At 52.7% G+C, this 15,028-nt stretch overlaps 1 protein-coding gene across 2 annotated transcripts in view; it reads right to left on the bottom strand.

The window, feature by feature from the left end:
• Window positions 1-1,692: 1,692 nt before the first annotated feature.
• RAB40C (RAB40C, member RAS oncogene family) overlaps window positions 1,693-15,028 on the bottom strand; it is a 39,043-nt gene continuing 25,707 nt past the window's right edge. Inside the window, exons 4-7 of one of the 2 annotated variants that reach the window (XR_007903577.1) lie at window positions 7,372-7,449; window positions 6,462-6,684; window positions 3,100-4,682; window positions 1,693-2,988 (exon numbers count right to left, since the gene is read on the bottom strand). Coding sequence is in view for 1 of the 2 variants with exons in the window: in XM_051781681.1 (XP_051637641.1) it covers window positions 4,402-4,682; window positions 6,462-6,684; window positions 7,372-7,449 (582 nt within the window). In the remaining variant the exon portion in view is untranslated. Of the gene's footprint in view, window positions 4,683-6,461; window positions 6,685-7,371; window positions 7,450-15,028 lie in introns of both variants that reach the window. The other variant, XM_051781681.1, reaches the window with a different exon arrangement.

The raw sequence follows: 15,028 nt of genomic DNA, 5'->3' as shown, positions 1-15,028 counted from the left end.
AAGATGAAGGACAAAGTGACTCTCCCAAACCTGACCAAGCCCACGATACTTTCACCATCTCAAGGCTTGAAGCAGCTGTAACTTCAGTCTCCCCTAAACTGTTCACTTCCAAATGTCCAAGCACCCATGGCACCCAAAACCAGGATTTTTGGTGTCCCTGTCAAAGATCCCAGACACAGATGTGAGTTTTATCACAGAATATTATGAGTTGGAAGTGACCCACAAGGATCATCAAGTCCAACCCTTAAGTGAATGACCCATTACAGAGATTGAACCCATGACTTTGACATTATTAGGACCAAGTTTTAACCAACTGAGCTCATCCCAGGTTATGGTTCATCTTCTCTCTTCGAGACAAGAGAGCAGCTCAGCACTGTGTCCCGGAGGAAGGGTGCAGTGCCATGTGTCCCCCTCCAATGACGCCTGCACCCAGGGGACTCCTGCCCCTCTAACACACCCGTGGGGACACACACCCACATTTTCAAGCATTTTGCAGTCAGATGGAGGTCACCACCTCTTCCCAGCCTGGGAGGGACAGTGGGACCAACCCAAGACACCTCAACTGGGGAAGGTGTTTGTGGAGAAACACACTCAGTGAGGAAAGACCTGAATCACCCCAGAGGAACCTGCTCCCTCCTCCTTCTCCACGGAGCCCTGAAGCTCTCCCAGCCTTCCCACCACGTTGAGGCTGTGCAGTGTTTTCCTGCCCTGCCCTTCCCAGGCAGACAGCTGTGGCCCAGGCAGCCCCCGCTGCTCCGGCGTAATGGGCTCCGGCTGTCCCTGCCCCACCTGAAACCACACACAGCCTTTGTTTCAGCCCTGCAAGAGGCAACAGACACTTCCAGAACCCCCTGAAAAAAGGGGAAAAAAAAAGGTTCTTCCCTGACCAGGCCTTCACCTTAGCTCCAGGGTTTTCCAGGCTGCAGACACGATCTCATTTCCCCCTGCCCCCTCCCAGCCCCGGCAATTACTACTTAAGCCGTTAAAACAAGCGTGGCCAGTCTGGTACGAAGTGGAAAATCTGATCCTAGGGAAGTGAGAAGGCAGGGGAAAAGGGAGGTCAAGGGGAGGTGGGCTGGGAAAAAAGGATCAGACAAGAAGTCTCCCTCAACCCCAGGAGCAAATCCCCTTTCTTTGGGGCTCCCAGTGCCTCCGAGGGCCACCCTGATGTGACACTGGTGCTGCATCCTCTCCGTTTCAGTCACATTTATCCCAGGATGGCCTCCAGCTTGCTCCAGTCTGGGCAGGATGGGTGACGGCTCCCCCAGGATCACCTGGACCCAAAGAAGGGATTTAAGGCTTTGACTACTTGCAAACCTGTCCCTGTGGAGCAGGGATGAGCACAGTTCCTGGCAAGCTGCTGGGGAGGCTGGTTTTCTCCAGCCACCTACGGGACCAACTGTGTTGGAAATGATTCTGTGTTTTCTTAGAGCTCACTATCCCAGATCTGTGAGAATCAAGAACAGATTTAGCCTCTGCATGTACAGAAAAGGGAAAAAGCCACCACAGCCAGGAATCATGATTGTGAAGACTCCCCAGAAAATGTAATTTGAGTTATTTTGTGGATGACCTGGAAGTGGCAATACACCTCTGCACTAGAAGCAGCCCCAAATCCCCAGGTACGGGCAAACTGCCACCTTTTCCCTTCAAACTCTTCCCAGCCCACACAAAACTAGATACAACTTCTCCACCTTTCAATTGGTAGATCAAAACAAACAAAAAGACTTTAATTTATACAAAACAAAACCATGTAGAATCAGTTGAACAACACTGACTGTACAAAGGAATAAAAAAATAAAAGGATAGTCCAAAAAAACCAACTCAGGAATGGTACAAGTGTTGGAGAGCAGCTACAGACTAGTGTTGACATCAGATGCAAGCATCTTTTCCTTTTAAATTAAAAAATAAAAAAAGTTTGTTGCTGGGCAATCACTCCAGGGAAATCATCCATCCTCACTCCAGACAGGATCCGTGAGACTTTACAGGGTGGCAAAACCCAAACCAACCACAGGGAAACGGTGTGGGGAGGTGGCACACGTGGCACAGCCAAACCAAAGCAGAGGTACAGCCAGTTTTGAGACATGCAGCAGCTTGGTGGTGTCAGGAAGGAGCCCTCCATCCCTCTTTGCCCCACACACCGGTGCCGGGAGCAGCCGGGGCCCTGCAGTGCCCGGGCGGTGTTTCCCGGGAGAAGCCGTCAGTTTTGGTGCCCGTCACCTGTTGGCCGTATATCCCCGGGCTGCTGAGCCAGCGATTGTCTTCTGCTGTGTGTTAAGTGATGGGAAACAGGTGCCAGCCAGCCCAGACAGGTTCTCCAAATCCCCCGGCCTTGTGCCACCGCGCCGGGCCCGGCCCCGGCTTTGCTCTCGAGCCAAAGCACCACTACAAAGGATTCTTCTCCCCCTCCGCCTGCCTGGGGTTTAATTCTCTCCCCGCTCACTTGAGCTGGGTGATAAAGCAGAGATAAAGCTGAGCCAAGAGACCTGCCCCTGTTGTGTTCTGCAGAGGGGAGGGGGAAGGCTCCAGCACCTCCCAGGTGGGCTCAGGAGCGGGGGAAGGCAATGTCCCCGCGGGGGGACGTGTCCAGCCCGGACACGGCGGGTCTGGCGGGTCTGTCGGCCGCACAGGAGCTGCTGCGGCTTCATCCTGCCCACACAGTGCAAGGAGCGGCTTGGGGAGGGGGAGCGGAGCCAGCCCAGGCCTTGAGGAGCTGCTGATCCCAGGGGCAGGATGGCAGCACTGTACACTTCACTTCCTACCGTGGTACTCACAGTCCACACACCCCGGCCACCCACGAGAATCTGCCACCACGGCTCAGCCCCACTGCCAACCCCCTGAGCTTCTGGGGTAAGGGCTGGGCATTATTTCTCAGCTTCCAGGTGAATTCCCAGCACAGATCAGCCGTGGGATGAAGCCAGGAAAGCAGGTGCACTCGCTTGACAGAAGATCCATCCCAAGCTCTTGTCCCTTCAAAATCCAGGAGCTGTCCTATGGAGCAAAGCAGTTTGCTCTCCTGATCTTCTGGGACTACCCCAAGAACTGAGTGACTTTGCCACTAAGGGACCTGGGGATTGCTGTTTCCCCACCCCAACCTCTCACCTTCCTAGTCCCTGCTCCTTCACGCTCCAGTGGGAAAGGCCACTTCTGCCCTTTCCCACTTTCATCCAGGAGGAGCCACAGCAGTGCAACCTCAGGCAGCATCTTTGGGAAAGCAAAGTTGGAAGCAGCCAGAATCCAGGGGCTGTCACATGGGGTAGTGTCCTGGATGGAGGGCACTGGAAGCAACAGCCAAAGTTTTGCAGCAATAAGGGACAAAATTCAGCATTTTTCCCTGCTTTAGGTACAATGCTTCCACCCCCTGCTCCCAAATCCCCAACCAGAAGGCTCAAAGCGAGCAAGGCATCGGTCTAACCCCAGAGCTGCCTCTTCCTCCTGCCTGCCAAAAAACCCCAGCCCCCAGGACCCTGGCCTCTCCACTCTGCCCCTCTATCCACTCCCATCCCACCCTGCATCAGCACTCACAAGTTTTAGGGAGTGATTGGAATAAAGCAGCTTGGGACAAGTTCCACATGAATTGTCCTTTCCTTCTGCACACATAGTATTTAAAAACGCCACCACGAGCCCAGGGGTGAGGGAAAGTCTCTTAAAGCATTTATGTGTTTTCATCAGAAAATCCTCCACTTCTCCCCTTTGCTGACACTGGGAAAGTCCATCCAGTGCTTGTATTTACATGGCTGCATAAAATTTTCCCTGACAGCTTCTTAAAAAAACCCTTAAAAAACAAGTGATATATATATATGTATAATATTTACATAAATAAGCGAAGGCAGCGAGCGCTGCCTTCCCCTTTCCAATTGGCCAACTCTTGCCTTGTTTTCTGGTTTTTTTTGGCAACAGCAGGTGAACATCCCGGTGAAAACTGTCATTATTCCCCTGTCCCTGTTTCTTATTGTCTACATCCAAGGATCACTATTGCACCAGCAATCTGTTCAGGAGGCCAAGAGTTAAAGTTGCAGCACGGACTCTCCTTGCCTACTCCCTTAAGCCTCTCAATCTTCCATTAAATCCATTGCTCCATTGAGACTTGATGAGCTTTTTTTCCCCTTCCCCCCTCCCCAGCCTGGCAGCTGCTGAATTTTCCACCCCAGGCCGAGAGGCAAAGCCCAAAGCATTCTTGGAGGGTCACTTGGCAGATCCTCTCTCCGGCAGCGCTGCGGGATCCAGCCGGCACCACGCTTCTTCCTATGCCAAGCCAGAACGTGAGCACATTCCTAACGCTCGTGCGTGCCATTGGAAAAGCAACCCCTCCGAAAGGATCCAGTGGGAAAGGGCTGGGTGTGCAAACAGCTGTACATCGGTGGGTGGGTGCGGATCCGACAGAAGCTCCCGGTGCCCATCCTGCTAAGAGATCTTGCAGTTGTTGCGTGAGCAGTTCTGTGGGGGGCTCTGGGGTGGCCGGATGGATTTGGATCTCTTCAAGCTGTTCCCTTTGCTGCTGCTCCCGCCCCCACTGCTGGCCAGGGAATACGACCGGCCGTGCATCATCACCGCGTTCATCCCGTTGGCCATGGAGAAGGACTTCAGGTGGCTCTTGATGGTGACAGGCAAGGGCAGCTTGTCGATGAGGTGGACTGGGGTGCAGGACACAATGGCTCGGCAGCACAGGTCCTGCAAGCTGAACACTGCGGGAGAAAGGACCACACAGTCAAGGGCCAAGAGATTTCCTGGGCTGCCCTCATCCCACAGCTATTCCCTCCTTACGCTGCACAGCTCCAGCTCCTCAGGGAGATATGCCAAGAATTACTGCATAGGAGCTTTTATTAGGGAGCAGGTTGGTTAGGAAAAAAGCTTGGGCAATCAAGGTGAGCTTTGCTGTTGGAGGTTTTTGCTTTGCCAGACACCAGCTTTGGTGTCAACACAGGGTTAGGCACTGCCAGCCCTCCCCTGCTCAGTGCCCGGGGTGGCAGGGCCTGGCTCACATTCCTGACAGACACTTGGCTTCTCAGCACATCCTCTGGCAACTAGGGCATGCCCAGGGAAGAGGCAACAGGGTCAGTAAGTCCTGAAACAGGACAGTGTCCCTTGGGACCTCCTCGGGGAGCAGCAGCTCTCTGCAGAACCCCCCAGGCACAGAGACCCCACCAAGCCAGAACACCACTCCGCTCTTCCCCGTTTCCCAGCAGCCTCTTAGCTCAGCCTGCACCATGTGAGCCCGCCTTGGGAAGTCCCTCTCCTTGGAGGGGAATTCCCATTCAGCGGCCACAAGAGGGCACGCGTTATCCTCCTCCCGCCCGCCAGCGCCACGCTGCTGTTCCCGAGCAGGCAGATTCCCATTCATAGAAACAGAATCATTCAGGTTGGAAAAGCCCTCTAAGACTATCCACTCCAACCGTTCCCCAGCACTGCCAAGGTCACCACTAACCCACTTCCCCAAGTGCCACATCTACACCTCTTTTGAACACCTCCAGGGTCGGTGACCCCAACCCTGCACTGGGCAGCTGTACCAGGGCCTGACCACCACCCTTTCAGGGAAGACATTTTCCCAGTATCCAATTTAAACTTCCTCTGGTACAACTTGAGGTCATTTCCTTTTGCCCTATCTGTTCCCAAGCAGGCAGCCCACAGTTACAAAACCTCTGGAAGAGGTTCAGGAAAGGTCCGTGAATGCAGCACATTCCCTGCCCACCATCCCTCGGTGACCTGGAGACTGTGGTACGGCAGCCAAGTGTGCCACAGTCGGGGACAGGAGCCCAGGCAGAACATCTGGGGACTGGGGACGGCAAACAGGATTCCCCCTCCCTGGTGAGCAGGAGCTGAAGATCCATGGGAGGGTAGGTCACCCCAGGAGCACAGATCTCCTGCTGCTCAGACTGCAGTGGGACACTTCCAGCCAGGAATAACGTGGGAACTGGGATTATTTTTCATCAAAGCCAACAGGCTGAGACATAACATGAAGTCTGCTTGTGGTTTGCCTCACTGCAGCCCATGTGCCTGGATACATGGAATCCCCCAGCCCACTGCTGCCTGCTGAAGGCAGGGAGGAGGTTTAGTCCCTTTCAGCTCCTTAGGCTTGCTCTGCTTCCCTCTGGAACGGGGGGACAGGCTCAGGCAAGGGCACGGACCGAGGTGCTTATGCTTGGATTTGTCCCACACAGCCATCTGACTGAAGTACTTTCAAGCAGGGAGATAATTACCCTGAGCCTCCTGCAGAGTGAGTGGGAAGGTAGAGGATGCCCCAGAGCACTGCAGATCCCAGACATGCTGAACTGCCCTGTGGAGCTGCCCAGCCCTGCGCCAGTCCAGGCAGCTTGTGGCTCAGCTTCAGCTTGTCTGGCCCAAGGCACTTCTCCCTGTCAGGTGGATTCAGCTCCCACAGTTCCTCAGGAACACCCCCCCCTCCAGGTAGCCCCATCCCTCCACGTGAGCCCAGCCTTCCCCACAGGAGCAGCCTCCTTGCTCACCTCGGTTGGGTCTCCAGATCTTCTCCATGCCGTGCCGCATGAGGACGATGCGGGACAGCTCCGTGAAGGACTCGATGACGTTGAAGTTGCAGAGGGGGCTCACCTCGAAGAAGGTCATGCAGTTCTTCTCGGCGTAGGCCCGCGCCTGCTCCGTCGGCACCTGCCGCTTGAAGGCCAGGTGGAGCCTGTTCCCCACCAGGATCCGAGGGACACCCGGGGCGTGCTGCAACAGGGAAAGGAGTGGAGAAATCATGGCTCTCGTGAAGGGCCTGGAGGGGAAGCTGTGTGAGGACACTGAGGGCACTTGGTGTGTTCAGCTGGAGAAGAGGAGACTGAGGGGAGACCTCACTGCAGTTCAACTGCCTGGGCAGGGGCAGAGGAGGGGCAGGGACTGAGCTCTGCTCTGGGGGGACCAGGGACAGGACCCAGGGAATGGCTGGAGCTGTGTCAGGGCAGGGTCAGGTTGGATCTCAGGAAAAGGTTCTTTCCCCAGAGGGTGGTTGGGCACTGACCAGGCTCCCCAGGGCAGTGGGCACAGCACCAAGGCTGCCAGAGCTCCAGGAGGGTTTGGCTGATCCTCTGGGGCACAGGGGGTGACTCTTGTGCAGGGCCAGGGTTGGACTTGATGACCCTTGTAGGTCCCTTCCAACTCAGCACATTCTGTGATCCTGTGATTTTAGAGGGAACTTCCCTACCTTTCTTGACCATTCCCAAGCCCTTTCCTACTACTCCAGATTTACACAGAGGTGGAGGGCAGGCACTTATCACTTTGCTCTGCTCAGTACTGCACTGCCATCGTGTCCCCTCCATAGCAGAGCCATTCCTGTCCCCATATCAGAGGTGACACCTCAGGTGATACCTCCCCAAATTTCTGCTATAGATCCCTGCATATGTTCTTCCATTCCCTTACCTCATCTATTTCCTTTATCCATCGGTCTATCCCATCGAAGGACCAGCGATTGGTGATGTCGTACACCAAGAGAATTCCCTGGTGGAAGAAAATCAGAAGCAATCAGGAGGTTTCATAGTAGGCAACATGAAAAGGGGGGGACATACCTGAAAAGACCATCTCCAAGTGCAGAAACCAAGAGGGCAAGGGACAGAACGTTGCTCCAGCTGCACCATTTGTGTGCTGATAGGGCAAAAATCGAGACAACAGGACTGTGCTAATGCACTCCCAAGTCATTAGGGAAGGTTTTACTCTTGTTTTGGCTTTGGCATCCTCCAAATCATTTCCAAAGCTGCAGACTCTACACAGGAGCAGGAACTGCCTTGGTGACTGTGTATCTGGAGGAGCAAAACACCCTTCTCCTGTCTCAAATTTGATACAAGCTCACTGAGGCAGAAACAGTCTTTTTCTTTCCCCTTACACAGAAGAGCTGCAGTCAGTGGCAGAGAGGCAGCAGGGCAGGACAGAGTTAATCAAGCACACCCCTCTTCAGAGTGTTTTCCCTCTACAGAACAGTTTCATTGTCAGCCCTGTGCTGACAAGGAAGAAGCTGAATGATGCCAGTAAGCCCCACAGCATCTCTGCAGGACTGAGCTCTCAGGACTGGGATCCACCCGGGCTTTGCTGAAGGTGTCTCCCACTGTCACTGGCACACTGACAGAACAACCCTTTCTTCTGCCAAGAGGTACCTACAGCATCCTCAGGCCCACCTCCATTGTCCCTGAACACCACCCACATCCATGACTCGCTTCCCAGTCACCTCTGGAGGTGCAGCACAGTGGTGCTGGCCCAGGACTGGCACAACCCAAGGCAGGAGCAGCTCCTTGGAGTCTCCACCTCACCCTGAGCCTGGTTAGCAGGACCCAGGAGCATGGCCAGACTGGTGGCCACCACTCGGGTCCACAGCATCTCCCAGCAAGGAGCTCTGCTCGATGCAGAGCATTGCTGAGGACAGACATGAGGGCAGTGCTGGCCCTGCAGGCACACGAGGCAGCGCTCGGGACCGGCTAGGCACACACAGCATTTAGGGAATTGTCCTCAGCAGCAGCATTTCTCCAGCCCCCCTCTTATTTTTCTGACTTCTTGTCACTCTCTTCTTTGCAATCAAGGACATTCCAAGTGACAACAGGCACTCCAAGCTGACTTGGCAGAATTGCAGTTGAAGATGCCCTGAAATGGGAACTAGGGAGGAGCAGATGATCTCGTGCTGAGAGAGGAGACAATCCAGCTGGGAAGGCAGCACTGGATGAAAGGGAACCCAGGAGCAGCAAGACAAGCTAAGGGCAAAACAAACCAGATCACTGAGCAGCAAGCTCAGCAAACCAGTCCTCCCTGAATCAGGGGTATCCTGAGGAACAGCTGTCCCTCCAGTGAGGCCCCAGCACAAGCTTAAACTGGCAAAGGAAGGGCTCAGCTGGCAGCCTGGTCCTTGAGGTGCCTGGATTCAGCCCAGGGAAGGAGGGAGCTGACAAACTGCCCATCATCTGTCCTGGTACCCCAAAGCACCCTCACCTATCTGTGGAGTTGCTCCTTCATTCCCTGAAATGGAAGATGTGCTACACAGATGGGAAACACCAGCTATCCAGTCCTCCCAAAATCCCTGCTGCTGCCAAAGCCCGTGAGGGGCAGCCTGTACAGCCTGTATCTGATACACTTCAAATTTATGAAAAAATAATCAGCAACGTGAGATGTGGAGCACACAGGAGTGATAAACTGGCATCTGAACCACGAAGGCACCTGAATCCTCCCTCCCAGTGAAGTCACATCTGCAGCTGGCACTGCTGCCCCACAGGAACAGCAGCCTTCCCCCAGTGCACTGCGTGTGCCTTGACCTTGTCTGTCTTTCTCTCAGCTCTTTCAGAACAAGCAGCTCTCAAAGCCTGACCAATTTTATAATTTTAGAACAATTCAGATTCCTTACTCTAGAAAATTCTGATTTTTCAGCTTTAGTCCCAACCTCACTGCATGGTGCTTCCACCCCAGGGTAGGTCCTCCCAAGGCAACACTTGCTGTTTCTGCCCTCCCTGTCCCACCCACATCTCCACATCTGCACCTTCTGCACAGAGGCTCAAATGTACAAAAACAGAAGGGGAGGGGGCACAAAAGGCAAGTCAGGTGTAGTGGGTTGGCTTTTGTGTTTGACAGCCCAACATGAAGAGTGAGCCCTTCCAAGGGTGGGTTTCAGGTTGTTCTGAGGCACCTGCCATTTTCATAATGGCAGAAGTATCTGTGGGATGGGAGAAGCATCTTCAGTGTCCTCCAAAGAAAATCTGGAGCTCATGCCTAGAGTTTGTAATTTTTTTTGCAGTGCCATTTCTAGAACAGCCCAAAAATGTCACACTCAGAAAGAACTGGAGGTTGTTTTTGTTTTGGAGGAGAAAAGGGTCAGTTTCTTCCACACTTAGAGAGGAAAAATTAGAAGGAAGTAATGATTTTCCATAATTAAAAACATCCCACAAACCCAAAGACGCTGCTTTTCAAGAGCCCCATCTAGAAATACTTACTAGCAGGATACATCACATTTTAAGTGCATATTGAAAAAAAAAAAGACTCTGAGCTTTCTTTTAATTTTTCCTCTATTTGTTTTGATTTCCATCTTCCAAGGCCGCGCGTGAGAATGAATGAGAGGCAGGAAACAACGAAGCAAAGAGTTTGATGACCCCCTTCCAAGACAAACGGCCAGCAGGATAAATAAAGTCTACTTCCTTCATCTCTGGATTGACAAGTTCCTTTAGCCAAGAGAAACAGACCCAAGACCTAGTCTGTGCTGACTGCTCTTGCCAGGAATATGCTTTAGGAGGAGAGAGCTTTGCTGGCAGCTTCCGCCTGGATCTTCTTTAAATAGGAATAAGGATAAAACATCAGCAGAAATGCAGCCCCGCGTTCTCAGCAGGGTGGAAGGTCAAGCCCACAATTTCTAAAAGCAGGAGATGACACTCTGTCTGCCAGCTGGGTCTCCAGGCCACGCCACAGCTCCAGCACACACATTTATAGGGAAGACTGTCCAGGAAAGTTCAGAAGACACCGAGGCCAAGCTGCCTGTGCCCTGCTCTGTCCCCATCCTGCCCAACCCAGCTGTGCTGTAGCTCAGCAGAGGGAGGACACAGCCTTCTAAACCTCTGGCCAGCTCCTGGTGCTGCCAGATAACCTTGTACTGTTTCCAAGTGGTGCTGGCATGCTCCAGACTCCACGTTTCCAGAGCACACATCCCAAATCCACTCTGTCATTACCATCTCTCCCCCAGAGAGAATAGCACTCAGCCATGCACACAGAGAGAGCTGGCTCCATCTCTGCAGACAGTTCCAAGTAAGATCTGTCAGGTTTTTTTAAAGTCTGCTTTGGAATAACGTGCACAGAATTTTAATTTCCTCCACTCGACAAATGAACAGTTTCCCATTTGCAGCCTAATTTGCTCTCTAAGTGCCTAGATGGCTGTCAACACTGTATTCTCTCCATGGCTCTCCATTTTTAGCTTCACAAAGCCCTTTTGTGAGCATTATGTACCCCAGGTTCCCACAGCATGCAGTAAAAGCTCCACACTCAGCTTTCTCAGATCAAGGGTATCCTGGACCCCTCACGACAGCCTTTCTTCCTTCCCTCCCCAACCTGCCTACAGCTTCTGTGTGAGGTGGAAGAGGACTGGACTCATCCCCAGATCCATCTCAGGTCTTTTCACAGTTGATTTTCAGAGTTCATTCCCATTCTGGTTTTGTTCCACACTACTGGGATTGGCACAACCCTCAGCATAGCACTGACAGTAATTTCCACATGAGTGAACAAGGAACATAGAGAGATCACCAGTCATTGTATCCAGCAGCACATGTGGACACTTACTCTGCCAAAAGCCAAATTTGTTTCCAGCAGGAGCTGACACACAGATCTGTCCACATAACCACAGTGGTGGTGAGGAAGTACCATCTCTGCCTGCTTGCAGCAGGTTTGGACCAGGTTTATCAGCAATAAGCTTTGAAAGGCGAGTGGAAATCAGCGTGTTCACTGTTGGTGCAAGTCAGGCTTGTCCAGAAACACTTTCCAGATGCTTTAGGAGCTGGATCTCACAAGGAACTGCTGGGAGCACTCCCATGACTGCCAAAGGCCTCAGCCCAGTGCAGGCAGGTGACAGGGTGGCCAGGGAAGTGTCACTCACTGCTATTCTCCACTGATGGAAAAAAGCTGTGATGGAAAGAAGCCTGAAGACCCCCCAGACTGGATTTCTCTGGTCCACAGGATGAAGCAAACCATGAACAGAAGATCCAGTGCTGACAGGAACCAGAACACTCTGTCCCTCCTGCTCTTTTGGAGCTCCATTTGGTCATGGCTTTCCAGCTGGCACCTCGGGCCTTGGCTCGTGGGCAGTTACATCCTGCTGCCAGGCCATTTCCCAACACCACAGCACACTGGGGGGTTATTTATCCCTGTGCTTTTGATAAATATTTTGGCAGGCAGGGCAGACTTCTCCAACAGCTAGACAACCCCATCTGAATGACCCAAGGCAGGTAAGGTATTTGCTGCAACCAAGAAAGCAGAGCCTACACCTGAGTCTGCTGAGCTGCCAAAAATCCACCACCTTCCTGCATACTAAGAAGCCCTTAACAGCAGCTCCTCAAAACACCTGCCTAAGCAGAACTCAACAATATTCATCATTCCTTTAGGGCTGCAGCTTTGCTGTAAGATGGGAGCATTTTTCACACTGTCTGGGAAGAGTTTGGCAAGCCACACTTTCAGGAACAGTTTAAATCGCTGGCATATGAGGACATCAGGAATGATCCTAGCACTGCTTCTTCCTGGCTGGATCAGGAAGCACCACCACAAGTCTTCTTCCCCTCTCTGATGATTCTTGGAATAGTTTGCATCTGCTCACAGCAGCCAGAAGAGCCACAGCTGCTCCCAACAGCCGAGATCAGCGTGCCAGCTCTGCTGTTGGAATATTGAAACCCTGAAGCCAAGCTCAAAAGGAGCACAAGTCCAAGAGCAAAAAAGATTTCTGCAGCACCTTTAAGCATCACTAAATACCTTTCACCATACCCTGAGCTGTGACAATTAACATAAAAATCCTTCTGCAGCACAGCAAGCTCCAGACTCCCTGGGTTGGTTCTGCACATGCAACACCACTGGGTTTCCATCTCTACCTGGCCCTGCTGTCTCCATGACATGGCCTGCACACTCTCTCTGTGCCCAGAGGCCAACGCTTGGCTATCCCAAATACAAACGCTCCTCTTTTGCTCCAAAATGAGACCCTGAAGTGATGGCCCTGCTGGCCCTGCAGACTCCAAGAGGGAAGGGATGAAGTGGAAACTCAATCCCCAGAGAAGCCAGAGAAAAGGAGGGGGGGTCCCAGGCACAGCAGCCCCCACAAGCCTCCACCTCGAGCCCAAGAGCTCGTTGTGTCCCTAATGAGATCACATCTGCTGGGCAGGACAGGGAGGAAGGCAAGAGCTCTGTGATCCTCACAGCAAACCCTGGGGCAAACACGGCTGGTGTGCCTCAGCTGGAGGAAGGGGCTGGTCCTTGTTCAGAGCTAGCTCATCAGGGCAGTGAAGCTGTTTTACTGCAGATGTTTTCCAGAGGAAGAGGTTCCTGCTGAACATGAAAGCCACATGTATGGACCCAGGCAAGTGGAGTTGAAACTGGAGAAGGCATCAAGGTACCCAAGTCCTCCCCCTGGGGAGGAACCAGCCTGAAGTTCAGTCTGAGGGTTGTGCTGCGGAGGAAAGGAGAACTCCCAAGGTCTACTGCTATCTGGAGACCGTTTTTCCACGTTGCAACCGCTCCAGGGTTTACTTTAGAAGATTCAATTCTTACTGCTATGCTCAAAAAACAAGAAGGAGTGTGTGGGAAAGTGCAGTGTGCTTCCCTGGCTTGGAAGCACTTTTCATACCAAGTATTCTCTTAAGCACTGGCTATTCAGACCGTGGTAAGGGCTGCCAACTTGCTGAGCCAGCCTCCAGTTCTCACAGCTAACCTGTCAAAATCCTCTCTGAAACCTCATTCTTCAAGGTCCCCTCGTGCTCCTCAGTCCTCTACCCTGCAAGAACCTTCTGCTAATTCTCAGTGTGAAGCTGCTCATGACCAGTTTACACCAAGCTGTTCTGGTACAATTATCACACTGCACTGCAAACAGAGCTTTTCCCACCCTGGTATCTCTGTTCTCTGCTGGATTTGTTCTTCCTAAGCTTTTGGCTTTTAGGTTAAAAAAGCTGCTTCTCTTGCCTCTGATGGGATTTGCATCAGCCTTCTCACGGCAGAAGTCTTGGAGCCTGATGATTCCAGGACAGCAGAGAGGGAAGCAAACAGCTGAAGCCAGTACAGCACACAGGCCTGAACAAATCCTGGAGACCCCACCTGGAGTACTGTATCCAGCTCTGGGGCCTCCAACATCAGAAGGATGTGGACATGTTAGAGCAGGTCCAGAGGAGCCCACGGACATGCTCCAAGGGCTGGAGCCCCTCTGCTCTGGAGCCAGGCTGGGAGAGCTGGGGGGGTTCACCTGGAGAAGAGAAGCCTGAGAGAGAGAGAGAGAGCCCTGAGAGCCCCTTCCAGGGCCTAAAGGGGTTGCAGGAGAGCTGAAGAGGGACTTGGGACAAGGGATGGAGTCACAGGACAAGGGGAATGGCTTCCCACTGCCAGAGGTCAGGGTTAGATGGGATATTGGGAAGGAATTGTTGGCTGTGAGGGTGGTGAGGCCCTGGCACAGGTTGCCCAGAGAAACTGTGTGCCCCACCCCTGGGAGTGTCCAAGGCCAGGTTGGACAGGAGGGTGGAATGAGGTTTAAGGTCCCTTCCAACCCAAACCATTCCATGGTTCTAAATCAGGCGACTCAGGAGCATTTTATCTCTTTCGCTGCCAAGACCACAATGGTCAGGTTGTGTTTGTGCTCAAGCCATGCCAAGAGGAGTCAGCTTCTGCATACTGAAAATAACTGGAGGTGTTGGAAGTCCATCCTTGCAATCACACAGGCATTTGTTATTCAAAACAAACAGTCCTCTTGCTTTGGTTAACCATTCAGAGTATAAATTTAGATGCTTTCCCCTTCCACTGAAAGATGTGGGGAGTTATTTAAGAGAGACAGTACCTGTATTCCTGTTAATACAGGAGTATCAGTGTATCACCACATGGGAGCCAACCACTTCATGCTGAAAACAATCTGAGTTTTCCTCCAAGCTACCTGAAGCAGACAGTACAAGGACTGCAGTCACTAGTCTTCAAGAGGCTTTCCACTGTGTTTCACTTCCCTTGGGAACTCCTCCTCCTCCTGGGCAGACTCACTCCTTAGGGCTGGTTTGCTGCCTGAAGGGAGGTGGGAGCCAGCTGGGGGTTTGGTCTCTTCTCCAAGGTAACAAGGGCAAGAGGAAAGAGCCTCAAGTTGTGCCAGGGGAAGTTTAGGTTGGATACTGGGGAAATTTCTTCCCTGAAAGGCTGGTCAGACCACTGGTGGTCACAGGCTGCCCAGGGCAGTGGTGGAATCACCATCCCTGGAAGTGTTCACGAACCCCCTGCAGAATGTGGTGCTCAGAGACATGGTTTAGTGATGGCCTTGGCAGTCACTTGGCTGGGCTAATGGGTGGGCTCGATGATCTCAGAGGGCTTTTCCAACCTGAAGGATTCCATGATTTGATGA

This window comes from Manacus candei, unplaced genomic scaffold (genome assembly GCF_025592945.1).
Source record: "Manacus candei isolate 608988 ecotype Guabito, Panama unplaced genomic scaffold, ASM2559294v1 h1tg000002l, whole genome shotgun sequence".
Lineage (NCBI taxonomy): Eukaryota > Metazoa > Chordata > Aves > Passeriformes > Pipridae > Manacus > Manacus candei.
Note: the sequence above shows the minus strand (reverse complement) of the source record. Positions and strands in the feature narration are given on the sequence as shown.